This window comes from Tamandua tetradactyla, chromosome X, assembly GCF_023851605.1.
Source record: "Tamandua tetradactyla isolate mTamTet1 chromosome X, mTamTet1.pri, whole genome shotgun sequence".
Classification (NCBI taxonomy): Eukaryota; Metazoa; Chordata; class Mammalia; order Pilosa; family Myrmecophagidae; genus Tamandua; species Tamandua tetradactyla.
In genome coordinates this window covers 107,748,221-107,764,485 of record NC_135353.1, presented here as the reverse complement: position 1 = coordinate 107,764,485, position 16,265 = coordinate 107,748,221, and the positions used below count along the sequence as shown (strand labels likewise).

The following is a 16,265-nucleotide window of genomic DNA, read 5'->3' as shown; positions in this document are numbered from 1 at the left end:
CCTAAAGAGAAATTAATTATGAAAGCTGACCACTTTGGGTGAAAAAAACAAATACTGAAGAATATTAAGGCTTTCAAATGTAAATGCCACCATATTCTTTATAAGGTCTGGGAGAAGTCCAAACATTTGAAATAAAAAAGTGCAGAAGGAGAGGCAAGCAACCCATCTCCAGGCAGAATTTGGCTTAAGAATCTGGATCATGATATATTTCTAAGCCACTTTACCAGACAAAGCAAGCTGTAAGGTATTTTTAAGGCACTCTGTATGATTTACAGGTCCTAAGTTTTTTAGCCTTTTCAGATTGTAAGAAGACACTTTGTGGGTTTGAACAAAAACATGTCATTTTGCAAGTGTTATTTTATCTTCCTTTTTAAAAAAATGCATTCATTCCTTAAATACTTACTGAGCACTAAACTGCATACTGGACCTTTATGTAGGTCTTCATCATTGAAAATGCCTTCTAATTCTTATTGGGCATTAATGTACCACATGGAATGCTCCAATGGCATAGTTGTAATACATTTTTAATGGAATGCTAGGGGTATGATACATTTTTCTTAGCATTATAATTGTCTCAGTATATTAAGAAACTAATACCAGAAAAACAAATGCATCAAAATATTAATAATGTTTCTCTCTGGGTGGTAGTATAGTACTTGAGGGTTTTTTTTTTCTTTATATTTTATGTATTTTCACATTTTATACTAGGAGCATATATTATTTTTGTAATGAGGAAAAGTATTTAAGATGAATATTTTGGCAATATAAAATAAAATGTTAGAGTATTCAACAAGAAATGTTACTCTTGTATTTATTTATGGACTTATACTGTGTTTAAGAAAAGGACACATTTTATAGCAGTGCTATAAGTGAACTGAAATTCCATCCCCTTCCTTCAAATTCCCCCTTCTAATTGCAATTCTGATGATTTTTCCAAGTTCATATTATTTTTTTACACTTACCAGCACATAGCAGTGGGGAAAAAAGTCACAGTTGGACTTTTTCCCTACCTGCCTGCCTCCTGCTGGGATAATTCAATATTTTAAGGATTGTGGACTTACCCAATTTGCTCACTATTCAACTTTTTAGAAGCAATCAGTGGTAGCTCTCCCTAAGGCTACCATACAGTATATTGGTAGTTAAATATATTGCTTTTTTTTTTCCTTAAGTGCTTCCAGCTTTCAATATAGTAGTAACTTGCTTTAAGTAGTAACTTACTTTTAAATGCTATATATACATAATTTTTGTAATTTAAAACTTTTTATTCTATAACAATTTCAAACTTATAAGGCAGTTACAAAAATAATACAAACCCCATACAGAGAATGCCAACGTATCCCTATCCCCCCCCCAGATATCCACATTTACCATATCTATCTATCCATCAATCTGTCAATCCATCCATCTATCCATTTGTCTATCAATTTATCAATCCATTTTCTGAATATTGTATATATCATACTCCACAAACACTTAATACTGCCATGTACTTTTCCTGAGAACAAGGATATTCACCTATGTATCCAACTTAAGTGAAGTTATCAAGTTCAACAAATTGAACATTGATACAAAGCTTACAGGCTATATTCCAATTTTTTCATATGTCCTAATCATGTTTTTTTTACCCTTCTCTTATTCCTTGCAAGATCCCATCCAGGATATTGAACTGCCTTTGTCATTGTCTCCTTAGTTGTTCTTCCTTTGTTGTTGTTGTGGAAATATATACACAATATAAACTTTCCAATTTCAACCACTCCTAAGCATGGCACTCAGTTGAGTGAATCAAGTTCACTGTGTTGCAATACCCTCATTACCTTCTATTACAAAAATTTCCCATCTCCACAAAACAGAAATCCTACACCCATTTTACATTAACTTCTAATTCCCCTCTCCCTTAATTCTGGCAACCTGTACTTTAATTTCTGTTTCTATAAGCTTGCATATTCTCCAATATTTTCTTTGTAGTTACCATGGGGCTTAAATTTAACATCCTATATCTGTAACAATCTTTTTTTCTTAAGTAGAGAAGTCATAGATTTACAGAGAAATCATGCATAAAATACAGAGTTCCCATATTGTTTGCTTTGATGTCAATTTAACTTCAATACTATCACTAACTATGTTCCTTACACCACCATCCCCTACTATTATGTAACTGTCCAAATTTGTTTATACATTATGAGTCCCCAAACCACTGATTTCTAATTACATTTTATGGATTTGACTTTTAGATCCTGTAGGAAGTAAAAAGTCGAGTTACAAAGCAATCATACAATAGTACTGGCATTTATATTTACCTTTGTCATTACCCTTACCAGAGATACTTATTTCATCATGTGGCTTTGATCTATTGTTTAGGATCCTTTCCTTTCAAACTGCAGAACTCTTCAGCATCTCTTGTAGAGCTGGTTTAGTGGTGACAAATTCTTTCAGGTTTTGTTTATCTAGGAATGTTTTAATCTCTCCCCCAGTTTTGAAAGACAGTTTTGCCAGAAACAGAACTCTTGGGTGGCAATTTTTTGCTTTCAGCACTTTAAAGATAACATTCCACTGCCTTCTTGCCTCCATGGTTTCCAATAAGAAATCAGCACTTACTCTTATTGAGGCTCCCTTGTATGTTCTTGCTGCTTCTCTCTTACAATATTCAGAATTCTCTTTTTCTTTGGCATTGAACAGCTTGATTATAATAAACCACAGTGTAGGCCTATTTGGGTTTATTCTGTTTGAAGTTCATTGAGTCTCTTGGAAGTACATATTCATCTCTTTTGTTAAATTTGGGTGGTATTTAGCCATTATTTCCTTGAATATTTTGCCCCTTTCTTTCTTCTCCTTTGGGACTCCCACAGCATGTATGTTAGTATGCCTGATGGTGTCTTACAGGTTTCTCAAGTTCTATTCACTTTTCTTTATTGCTTACTCTTTCTGCTCCTCAGAATGGATGATTTCAATTGTATTATCTTCACGTTCACTGATACTTTCTTCTTCCAGCTCCAATCTGCTATTGACCCTCTCCAGGGTATTTTAAATTTCTGTTCCTGTGGTCTTCAGCTATGTTCAGTTCCTTTTCATAACTACCATCTCTCTATTCATATTCTTATTGTGTTCATCTATCATTCCTGATTTTCTTTAGTTCTTTGTCCTTGTGTTCCTTTAGCTCTCAAGCATATTTAGGACCATTTTTTAAAAGTCTTTGCTTCGTATGTCCAGGTTTTGTCCTCCTCATTGATGGTTTCTAATGCTTTATTTTTCTCCCTTGCCTGGACCATCACTTACTGTTCTTTTTTTTTTTTTGCATATGTTTTATAATCTTTTGTTAAAACCTGGACATTTTGATATTGTAAAGTGTCATCACTGAAATTTAGACTCTAAGGCATCTGTTCCTTAAACTAGAATCCTGCTAGTGTTATGACAGAACTTTCCTTAACTCTTAGGAGCCTGTTAACTATTTTCTGGTACTCCAAGGAAGTTGTTCGTGTCAGTTCTTGCTGGTTGTTCAAAGCTTCTGTCAGGGGTGGAGGGTGGGTGGTGGAGCCTGGAAGTATCTCACTCTGCCCTGGCCCAGCCTGCACCACACTCTTGAGTTTGCTCCACTGCCAATGGTGGTGAGGGAGCCTGGGACAGGGTCAAAAAAGAGGTGCTCTGCTTCAGGCTGCACTTGCCACACTTGGGGATTCTCAAAGCTGGTGGGACCCCAGACCACCCAGAGCCACCATCTTCCTCCACTCAAACATCACAGCTGTTATCATTTTTATAATGTGTCTCAAGAGTGATAGGATAGTGGGAAATCTTGTAGTGTATGTGTTGATAGGGCTTCTGAAATTCACCCAAAAAGTAAATATAATTGGATCTAATTTCCAATTAGTGAGAGAGAAATCTAAAGAGAGGACCCTCATGGCATTGTAGGTTAATTAGCTCTCTAACAAAACCATTCTTTTCTTCTGATTAGTCTTGTTTGACAGGTACTCTTTGCTTCATTGTAATAGGATTGGTGCATGTATGACAATTTGTTGTAACATCTGAGCTGTTTAGGTAACTATAATTTAGAGTGGCTTATGTATATGTCAGAATACCAGATACCATATTTGACTAAAATAATAATTTCCACAGTAAATCTAAGCACAAATTTGGTAAACCATTTTTGAATTTTTAAGATGTGACAATAAAGATATCTTTCTTCAATTTATCTGCAGATTTTCCCTCTCCCAATTTCCATTCAAATGAATTCTCTTTGGGTTTTAAAATAATTGTGATAGAAGTTTTTCTTTTTTGCATCATGTTCTGATTACAAAAGAATACTTGATTATTGAAAAAAATTGGAATTAGAGAAAGAAAATGTCACTTATAACCCTCTCATGCAGTATATTGATTACTAATATTTTAATGTATCTATTTATAGTATATTTTTCTGAGCTTAAACATAGATTTTCTTCTGCAAAATTAGGATTGCATTAAATTTGGCCTATATTCTTTTCTCTCTCTTTTAGCATTGTATTGTGAGCATTTCCACATCTTAAAATTTTCAAGAACATGATTTTTGTTGGTGCATCGTATTTAATTAAATAGATATAAACATTTTGTCAACATTTGTCTTTTTTTTGTCTTTTTTAAGCATAAGATGTGTTTAAATGCCATCTCCTAGTAACCCTCCATATAACCTTTATCTAAACCTCTTGTGATGCCTCCTTTTGTTTTTCTCCTGCAAATGTGAAATCTCTGCTAGAAGAAATAGGAAGAGAAGAGAGAAAATGGAGCTAGTGATAAGAAATAGCCACCAGAGCTGCTGGAAGTTGGGAGTTATAATTAACCATCCCTGGCCTAGAATGAAGTTGTAATAATAATGGCAATATTTGTAATGATTGAATAAAAAATACTTTTGTTTGCTCTTTTTAAAAATACATTCTTTTAGATCATCAAGAAAGAAAATGCCTGTTGTTAATTCCTTGGTACCAAGAAAAAAATCTGCTTGGGTATTTGTTTCTTAATTATTGTCAATCTGCTTTCCTGTCATTGTCTATCTTCCTAAAGCCATGGGAATAAAGAGGGATTCTCCTGCAGAGGAATACAACTTGCTGTGGATTGGTTTCTAGATAAAGGCCATAAAGATATTACTGTATTTGTGCCTGCATGGAGAAAGGAGCAATCCCGCCCTGATGCACCAATTACAGGTAATATTTCAAATAAGACATTCCTTCTCATCCATAGGCACATCTAGCAAGATAGTTTGGGGACAAGTTCATGGTCATGATTGAGATAATTATTTCTCTAAGTTCTTATGTATGTTGAAAAATATTTAATTAAGTATATTTTTAAAAAGTGTTTTTTGATCCAAATAAAATGGTCACTGCTTTGTAGATGGGGCAGATAATAGAGGCAAACTCACTTCAGCAAAGTATAAAGCACCCAGTTGAAAAAAAAGGAAGAGTGCATTTCTATTTGCCTTTAGACTTCAGACTAAAAGGGGATGAATCTGTTATGAACATAACTGAGCTATCCAAAAGACTAAAGAAACCATGTAGACAATGAACTTCACTGTGTACCAGGGACAAGGTTGTAGAGTTTTCAAATTGGAATAGAATGGAGAGAAGAAAATCCCATGTCACTCAGAGCCAATTTATCCATGAGGTAGAGTAAGACTAGTGCCTGGGATCCATGATACTTTTAAGGATTCACAGAAATAGTTTAAATTTTATTTTCTTTTTTAAAAAAATGAACCTAGCTGGATCATATTTGTCCTTATACCAATGCAGTCATAAAATATAATTTTTAATATTTCATTATGGAAAAGGAGTCCCATGTAGGCAAACATAAACATGAGCACACTGACCCCCACTCTCCTGAGTATCAACTATTGCCCAATGTACTTAATAAGAAAGTCCAGTAAATGGCTGTCAGAGCTGTGTGTGAAACTGTCTGCCAGTTGTTGCACAGAGTCCCAGGTGTAGATTGAGAATTGAACCTGGCCCTGCCTAAGCCCAGAGTGCAAACTTTTTCTTCTCAGCAATTAGGGGCTCAAAAGGGACGGGGATTAGTATTTATGTGCTACAGCTAGATATTTCCCTACTTTTGGCCTTCTCTCAGGCAGAAGGCAAAAATATGGGTCCCTAAGAAAGATGCTTTACTCTCCTCCCAGCAAATACGTCCTCAGCCTACTGCCCTGTTTTCTTCAATAATCAAAAGCTGATGCTTCAGCCAAAGGGCAAAGCAGGTATCAAGAATACTAGGGTACCAGTGCTATTTCTCATTCTTTATGGAAGATTTTTAAACTTAGATGTCATTGAACCCAGTTCCTTCATTTTGTTGAAAGGAAAACTGAAGTCCCAAAGGAAAGGTGATTTGCCTAAAGTCACAATCCAAATTGGTGCTATAGTCAGAAATAGAGCCTCTTTCTCTTCAAGGGCACTTAACATATTCATCTAGTACAAACTTGTGTATTTATAATTTGAGGGATAATGCTATTAATTTCTGAAGATGATTTCCACTTTGTGATGTATAATCCACATTTTGACAGATCAAGATATCCTACGTAAACTGGAGAAGGAAAAGATTCTCGTCTTCACTCCATCCCGAAGGGTCCAGGGCAGGAGAGTTGTTTGCTATGATGACCGGTTCATTGTCAAACTAGCTTTTGATTCTGATGGTATCATTGTGTCCAATGATAACTACCGTGACCTTCAAGTCGAAAAGCCAGAATGGAAGAAGTTTATAGAGGAACGGTTGCTGATGTATTCTTTTGTGAATGACAAGTATGTTTCTCTTCAGTAAGCTCTGAACAGCTTGTATCCAAGTTATCATTATGAATAGATTTTTTTTCATTTCATTTCAATAAATATTTACTGAGCACTTATGTGTAACATGTATTACATTAGTTACCATGAGGATAAAAAGCTGAATAAGAAACAGAACTCATGTTTAAGGGTTCAAAGTCTGGTGAAAAGAGAGAAATAGACAACCGCAATGAACTGTGATAAGGTATTTTTCACTGCTTTTTCTACATGAAATGGTAAGAAAAGGCCTCACAGAGATGTCATTTGCAATGAAGTTTACAGTCAGAGAAAAGAGGTCTCTGGGCATTGCGTATGGAGGAGACATCAAAAATAAAGCTCTGAAGTTGTAAAAAATGGGTTGCAAGTTGGGGGAACCAGCAAGCATACCTATGTGGCTGGAACATATAGTTCATGAAAGTGTGATGCACGGGGAAAATCATCCTTTCTATGTGGTGAAGTGGTAACAAAGGGAAGAACTGCTGGATTAGCAGAAGATAAACTTGAAGAAGGAAGGGTTGTGACAATAGTTTAAACAAGAGATAATGAAAGTTTGACCTGGTCAGGAATATTAGGGACAGAAGGGAAGGTATTCACATCTTGCTTGCTTACTTTCAGATTTATGCCTCCAGATGATCCTTTAGGACGTCATGGCCCAAGCCTTGAAAATTTCTTAAGAAAGAGACCTGTTGTTCCTGAGCATAAGAAACAACCATGCCCTTATGGTAAGTACCTTACATGAAGAACTAATTTCTATACTAAGACAAACACAAGGACTCTGTGAATACCTTTCATTGTTTCTCTTTCAAATAGGAAATCCTGACTTGTTCACTTTCTGTGAGTTCCCTTATATATTCTGTTAGGTACTTAAAGATAAAACCTAAAAACTGCATAAGAAAAAGGTAACCAGAATTGAAGTGAAGATTAGTCGTCACTTGTTAAAATGACTCATTTGCTCCAGTTGCATAAGTACTTTGTGAAGCTGTTGAGAGCAGGGCATTGCAGAAACCCAGATGGCCTACAGAAGTGGGAAGGGCAATGCCAATCTGGGTTTGACCCCAAGAAGAATATATCTTTCAGGCAGGTGATTGCACCCTCTGTCAACTAATACCCTTTTCCTCCAATCTTGTATTTTCTGATTTCCCTCTAAACTTCATTTTCATTTGCTCTTTTGAAATATAGTTTTCTAGAACATGTTCATGATCTCACTGAAGTCTCTGATACAGAATTTAAATAAGCCTAACAATGCAACATAGCCTCTGTGGTCTGAAGCTACTTAGGGTATTTATTCTTTTTGGTTAGTCATTTATTTTTACCAGGCTTTTTGGTTTTTGTTTTCAATGAACATTTATTTAAATTGCAGAGTGTTTTCATGCTCATTATCTCATTAATCTTCACAATGACCCTATAATATAGGCTGGATTATGGACCTTGTTTACAAAAGGGGAAAATAAGGTTCAGAAAGTAAAGTCACTTACCAAGATCAAATAATAATAGAATTGACACTTCAGTTTGACTCACCTCCAAACCTCACCCTTTGCACTGTACCATACTGCCTTCTGCTACTCTATGCAACCTCAGCATGCAGATTATACCTAGGCAAGGTTGTGACCAGGAAAATGAAAGCATCTCAACTGCCAAGCTCTTAACCTTTACATGCCATTTCCTCTCCAGCTTCCTTCCTGCCTCCCTCACAATGTTTGATACCTCCTTGATGTTGTCTGTCTCTTATCTTTGTGGACAGTTAATTTTCTGCCTTAAGCCTAAACAATAAAACCCTGTGTGACCAATTAGGGCTAAGAGTCACCCCCAGAGAACCTCTTTTGCTGTTCTGATGTGGCCTCTCTCTCTAAGCTGACACGGCAAGTGAACTCACTGCCCTCCCCCACTACACGGAACATGATTCCCTGGGGTGTAAATCTCCCTGGCAACGTGAGACAGAACTCCCAGGATGAGCCAACACTCAGCATCAAAGGATTGAGAAAGCCTTCTTGATCAAAAGAGGGAAGAGATAAATGAGACAAAATAAAGTTTCAGTGGCTGAGAGATTTCAAACAGAGTCAAGAGGTTATCCTGGAAGTCATTCTTATGCATTATATATATATACCCGTTTAGTTTATGGTGTATTGGAGTGGCTAGAGGGAAGTACCTGAAACTGTTGAGCTGTGTTCCACTAGCCTTGATTCTTGAAGACGATTGTATAATGATATAGCTTTTACAATGTGACCGTGTGATTGTGAAAACCTTGTGTCTGTTGCTCCTTTGATATAGGGTATGGACAGATGAGTAAAAAATATGGATAAAAAATTAAACTAATAATAGGGAAGACAAAGATTAAAATAAATTGGGTAGAGGAAATACTAGTGGTTAATCAGAGGGAGGAGTAAGGGGTATGATATGTATGCGTTTTTCTTTTTTCTTTTTATTTCTTTTTCTGGAGTGATGCAAATGTTCTAAAAAATGATCATGGTGATGAACATACAACTATGTGATGATATTGTGAGCCATTGCTTATATACCATGTATAGAATGTTTGTATAAGATTTATCAATAAAAATATTAAAACAAAAAGTAAAAAAGCAAAAAAACAAAACCCTGTGTGACCGATGTGAGTGACCAGATTGTTAAAACAACTTCTGGCACAGATAACTGCACCACTATGAGAATTTTACCCTGAGGCATTATTTTTCAGGCAAAAAATGCACCTATGGTCACAAGTGCAAATACTACCATCCAGAGCGGGCCAACCAGCCCCAGCGTTCAGTGGCTGATGAGCTCCGTATCAGTGCCAAACTGTCCACAGTGAAAACCATGAGTGATGGCACCCTGGCCAAGTGTGCCACAGGGATGTCTAGTGCCAAAGGTGAGATAACCTCAGAAGTTAAACGTGTGGCCCCAAAGCGCCAATCAGATCCCAGCATCCGGTCTGTGGCTGTGGAGCCTGAGGAATGGCTTCCCATTGCCCGTAAGCCTGAGGCCAGTTCTGTCCCTTCACTTGTGACTGCCCTAAGTGTTCCCACAATCCCACCCCCCAAAAGCCATGCAGCGGGTGCACTCAATACCCGTTCAGCCAGCAGCCCAGTACCAGGGTCCTCCCATTTTTCCCACCAGAAAGCCTCCTTGGAGCACATGGCCAGCATGCAGTACCCTCCCATCCTGGTTACCAACAGCCATGGGACCCCTATTAGCTATGCTGAGCAATATCCAAAGTTTGAGCCCTTGGGGGACCATGGCTACTACTCAATGTTAGGCGATTTCTCTAAACTGAACATCAACAATATGCATAATCGAGAGTACTATGTGGCTGAAGCAGACCGAGGGATATATACCCGGAATCCCAATCTCTGTCCTGACAGTCGTATGAGCCATACCAGGAACGACAACTATTCCTCTTACAACAACTTGTACTTGGCTGTAGCAGATGCCCACCCTGAAAGCAGTTTGAAGCTGCACCGCTCAGCATGCCAGAACCGTCTACAGCCTTTTCCTCATGGTTACCATGAAGCCTTAACACGAGTGCAGAGCTATGGCCCAGAGGATTCTAAACAAGTCCCCCACAAGCAGTCAGTCCCCCACTTACCTCCACATGCCCAGCACCCAGCAACTGGATCATGCTCCAGCTGTCCTGGAGACTATTCCATGCCTCCCAACATCCATCCTGGGGCAACCCCCCAGCCAGGCCGTGCCCTGGTGATGACTCGGATGGACAGCATTTCTGACTCCCGTCTCTATGAGAGCAACCCCATGAGGCAAAGACGACCTCCCCTGTGCCGGGAACAACATACTAGCTGGGACCCACTGCCCTGTGCAACTGACTCTTATGGCTATCACTCTTATCCCTTGAGTAACAGCCTCATGCAGCCATGCTATGAACCAGTCATGGTCCGGAGTGTGCCTGAAAAGATGGAGCAGCTTTGGAGGAATCCTTGGGTTGGAATATGCAATGATTCAAGGGAACATATGATTTCAGAGCACCAGTATCAGACCTACAAGAACCTCTGTAATATCTTCCCTGCAAACATTGTCCTTGCAGTGATGGAGAAGAATCCCCACACAGCGGATGCCCAGCAACTGGCAGCCTTAATTGTTGCTAAGCTTAGGGCTGCACGTTGACATGATATAGGACCTATTCCTTTATACTAATATGAATATTAGTAATACACTAATACTACTATAATAGTAACTAATATTTGTGTTGCTCTTTACAAGTTAGAGTACTTTCTCATGTTTATGTCTTTTAAGCGCATAACAACCCTGTGAGGTAGGTCTTAATATTTTATAGAGAAGAAAGGTGATGCTACAGCGAGACTAAGTGACTTGCCAAAGTCATACATACTGCTAGCAAATGACTGAACCAAGTCATCTGATTCCAATTCCTATGATCTTTTGCACTGTACCATGCAGGAATGGAGAACAAAACCCAGGGGGAGAAGCCTAAATGCAAGAAACCACAAAGGATTCCATTACCAGTGTTTTCTCAGTCAATATTCTACATTACAAAGTATTGATGATATATCAAATTTAGACAGTAAGAGTGTCAGGATCAGATTGTACACTGAATTAGCTTTTTAGGATTTTTCAATAGGAATATTTAAAGCAATGTAAAAGTAAATACATATATTATTGCATGAATATCTGATCATTCAATATTTTTAGTACCTAAGCCACAGGATTACATAGAAGCTTCTAGAGATGTATTTCAAACCTATTGTTAGCAATTATATTGCATGTATGAATGTATATATTCAGTTTGAGATGTATGTGTATCTCTGTATCGCCTTTTATTTAGTGATGTTGAGAAGGTAGGCTCTGCACAGTCCTTGGTCTACGGCTGTGTAGATGACAAATTTGACTTGATGATTTTATGTCAAATTTTATAGTTTTAACTAGTTTTGAAAGTGAAATTATATGTCAATATTTGAACATTGCTTTCTTAAACACCAGATTACAAATTGGCTCTATTTCCTTTGCACTTGTTACATGTCAACATTTATTGACAGTTCTTAGCTTTTAAGTCTCTTTATATCAGAAAATTAGAGGTTGGGCTGCAGCCTTCTCTGAAAAGGAGATGATGGATAAAGCTAAATTTCCAAGCATAGTATGTCTATGCTGTTCAAGTGGAGAAAAGTTTGGCCAGGAACAAGGGACTTACTACTAGAGTCTGCTTCCCTACTTCCCGGAGAAATGGCTAAACACATATGGTATTAAATGATGAACACAAAATTTTCACTCAAGGAGGGATGAACGGATGCTGTTTGGATTCATGACCTATTTGACATCACAAGGATGAAATGTAATGGAGGGCAGTGGCCAGCCATGTAATGCACTTTCTCCTGCTGTCTACCCTTTGGGCAATAAGGTCAATCGTTGGTGGAGCAGAATTTTTTTAGGAAACTAAACCAGGGAATTTTCAGTGTGGAAAAAGGCAGCATCCTAAAGGGGATGCTGCATTTTCACTAAAAGCTGGCTCAGTTATGCACTTCAAAGTGGGTGTGCCTGCCATTAGACAATTCTTACTAAAGAAAAGACTTTTGGATGGTGGGGCGCCATTTGTGCAACTTGTATCTTGCTCAGGGTGGGAACCTTTGTAGCCAAATGTCTCTAGAAGAGGCATTTATTGGTGTTTGCTATTTTTTTTAAGCTGCACTAAATAAACCCCATTTTTTAATCCATTGTATACTTTAACATTTTGAACCATGTCTAGCTCACTATCTCTTGAGCTGGAGCCTGCTAATTTCTATGGTCATTTTTTCTTGAAAGTTGAGAAGGCCGGGTCTTGGCCTTTTGTTTCTTCATGAGAAGGTGTGACACTGCCTACAAATATTTCTTACTGTGAAACACTCCGAATGTGAGGCTGTCGTCAGGGTTATTTCTGGTAGTTTGATAATGGCTTGCATGCTGCTTTCTGTCTCTGTCCCAATTGATCAGCCAACGTTTCTCTTCAGATAACCACAGCTTCACATTGATCTCCTGACCCTTAATCTTACTGTCCCCCAGCAAACTGATGATATGCAAAATTCTTTCAGGTAGGTACACAGAGAGTGACAGTTGCCACTGAAGTGCTTGCTATTCCACAGAAACACCATTTTATACCTTCAGCTTCTTGGATGTTCTAAATCTGCTCCATGTCTAAATTAGGGCATTTGATAATTTCAGATGACTCTAATGCCTTTGAACCATTAGTTTTCCTGCCAAAATCATCAAAGGCACTGCAGTAATATTAACTACATAACGTAAAGGGAAGCACAATATTAATCTTGTCAGCTATAACTCATCTTGAATGCATTTATATTTAGCATTCAAAAATTTGTAAGTTCCTTCAAGCACAGAAAATATTTTTTAAGGCAACATATGTATTTATTTCCTAAAACCAGTTGTCATTTTTCTCCTCTCATAAAATGTGTATGAACCAAAGCAGCTAGGAGCAATGCCTTGAATAACCAGGAATGACCTTTTGTTGATACAAATTGTATCTCTCTTTCTCTTGATTGTATAGAAACAAATGCACAAAACTCGTCTTAAACTAGATTTGGTACTGAATTTTCACCATGTTTGTGACACTGTGTGTCACAGGGAAATAGTCCAGAGGTCATGAAGGGGCTCTTATTTTCAAAGGGCAGTTGTAGTTTATAGACAAAGATAATTTTTCAAGGCCTCTTTATTACCACGTGCACAGATACTGTGTGTACAGTTTCAAGCATTATATTGCATAAGCTCTTTTCAGTCTATTAAATTTAATATGTCCTTACAAAGGGATTTTGCATAAAGTGTCAGTATTAATGAATCATCTTCAAATATCTATAAATGGAACTGTATAATTATGAATGCATAAATCCTGCTTGGTTCTTAGTTATTGGAGAAACAATATTTTCTTTGAATTGAGGTGTGCACGCTTTTTTGAGGTGGGGTTCCATTCCTTATATTTATTTATTTTTATTAGAGAAGCCGTGGGTTTATAGAATAATCATGCATAAAATATACTTCTTGATGCTTTGTTTAGTCTGTAATTATAAAATAGCAAACACAAAGAAGCATTGGGTCCCTTGGCTAACTTGATAATAAAATCAAGCTTCCTTCATGGAGTTTAGCATGCATCCTTCAGGATTCTTACCTCTGAACACTTGGCAGAAGTTACTGCCATGTTTTGTGTGGTTTTCAAGATATAGTGTGCCAGGTGGGCCACAGTGGCTCAGCAGGTAAGAATGCTTGCCTGCCATGCCCGAGGACCCGGGTTCCATTCCCGGTGCCTGCTCATGTTAAAAAAAATAATAAAAAATAATAAAATAAAAAGATATAGTGTGCTTTGCAAGAGGTGCTTTGTAATTTTAATTCTTTCACTAATTTTCTGACGTCATAGCACGTCTGAGCCTGTTCAGACCTTAGATTTTGTGATTTTTTTGTTGTTGTTGTTACTTGGACCTGAAGGAGAAGTGTGACTCTGGAATGGTGTGCTCATTCTGAGACACTGTTTCTGTAAGCAGCTCAAAGGAAAAGAAGCCTTTTCAAAAATAACAGAAAGCCACTGCACTCTCTCTTAAGGTTCAAAGTATGGAAGGGAAAATGACCCACACCTTATGGAAATGGTCTACAAAATTTTTCTTCTTCTAAGTAATGAAACACATAGCATGATGTTAATTTCCAAGAGAATACTTCTAAAATCCATTTTTCTAGTTTGGAATAAATTATAATTATCTTTCTTATAGTTATTAAAATATCAATATCCATTACCTTTGGCATAGAAGTTCATCTTGAAAGGCACTCAATTACCATACTATCTATGCTGTAAGTATGGGACTTTGTACAAATGCCCTTTTTGAGGGCCAACAGTTTCAATACACTGTTTTACTCTTTGAACCAGGTCCAAAACTATAAGGGAAAGTAATGCAGAGCTGTCCAAATAGCCCTGCTCAAGTCTTCTCTTAACCCTTCTCTGCCTTCCCCTAGTTTGTTTCTCTTCAGGTCTGACACTGGGGAGTGCATAGTGTTCTAACAAAATAGCACTACAGTTGGTTCTCATTGGAAACCAAACCAGTGTATTTCTGGACCTGCTTGTCTAGAGTAGTCAATGCCTTTGTAAAGACTCAGCATATTCAATATCTATTGTACCATAGCTAGCTGTATACATAGGCAGAGTGACTATTTTTAGTTCTGGTTTGTGTATTGCACTATAGTAGTTTGCTTTAGTTATTTGTGGGATTAAAAAACACTGTTTAAACATGATTGTACTTTTATAAAACCTCTTTGGGTTTTTTTGTTTGACCCAAACATAATGTAAGTCTCAATGACAAAAAACATGAAACCAACCAGAGGCGAGTGAAAATATATCCTGCCCCGTTGTCTGCCCCCATAAACGCATAGTGCAACTGCTTTGCCTGATGTTAGCAGTATGCTCTTGTTAGCAATATGCTCTTGCTAGCGTGAATGTGCTATGACTACTTCATAAGGCTTTGTTTGACCAGAATCGTGTTGGAAAATGCTGTATCTTTGACAACAATGATCTGTAATCACACTTTATTTACTGTATAAACTATTTGTATACTAATTTCTAATGGCTCTGTTTCTTTAAGAACATCAACAACAAAAGCCATACCACACATACATATGCATATGCTCCAGTTTGCTCCTAAAAAATTAAATTTCTGCCCTTGGTATTTGCATCTTGATAAGCTATAAAGGCAGGGATCTCCCTGAATTTTTATCACAGTAGGTATATGCCTTCTAATTTTTGTATACTAACACAGCCCCAATTGCTAGTCAAACTGGTATTTCCCACAGGACCAGGCTGGACCTCCACTGGTGGGTCAGAACCAGGTGTAGGGCTCAAGTCCTAGGCTTATTTTTGTATAGTTTCCACCCTGAATAGCCTCAGGGTCACAGAGTCCTATCTGCTAGGCCTTAGTCACAATATCAGAGTTAGAAGGGGCCTAAAACCCTACTTTCACAAATTCACTCACAGAGCTCTCAGCGGCACCAATCCCTTTAGGTTATAGGTGTAATAACTGAGGCTCCAAGAACACAGGGAGTTAGTGGCAAAACCAGGACCGGAAGCCCATGGCTCCTGACTCCTAGGCCAATGGGCCCTTTATCACTGTGGTGCCTGTTCTTTCCTCAGGCCCTGGAGCCTCCTACCCACACCCCTACTCCAGGCTAGTCTCATTCTAGACTGAGGTGGCCATAAAGGCTGCAGCAGAACCCAGCCTTGAAGCTACTGGAATAGGCTGGTAGTGAATCTGAAAACATCTATGTCTTTTTTATCACCCTCTAAAAGTACTCATCTCTCCTTTCCCCTTTCCTCTTCTCTTTTCACTTTTGCTGCTTCGTCTCATTCCTCAGATATGTATGTACCAAGCTTGTATGGAGTACTAAATAGGGCCCTTGACCTTTACTCAGTTAGGGAGAGGGGGGACTTGCACTCTAGTGGGGTAATGAAGCACACTCAGAGAATACATTAACTGAAGACTTGGAGGGTAATGGCAGCATGAGGGTAGGGGGAGTGATAGAATT

General features: G+C 38.0%; 1 protein-coding gene across 1 annotated transcript in view; it reads left to right on the top strand.

Moving 5' to 3' along the window:
* Nucleotides 1–10,945, top strand: part of ZC3H12B (zinc finger CCCH-type containing 12B) — a 154,383-nt gene extending 143,438 nt beyond the window's left edge. Inside the window, exons 7-10 of the mRNA XM_077146823.1 lie at nucleotides 5,026–5,165; nucleotides 6,509–6,743; nucleotides 7,380–7,486; nucleotides 9,454–10,945. Of these exons, the coding sequence (XP_077002938.1) occupies nucleotides 5,026–5,165; nucleotides 6,509–6,743; nucleotides 7,380–7,486; nucleotides 9,454–10,874 (1,903 nt within the window). The 3' untranslated portion in view covers nucleotides 10,875–10,945. The remainder of the gene's footprint in view (nucleotides 1–5,025; nucleotides 5,166–6,508; nucleotides 6,744–7,379; nucleotides 7,487–9,453) is intronic.
* The last annotated feature ends 5,320 nt before the right edge of the window (nucleotides 10,946–16,265 follow it).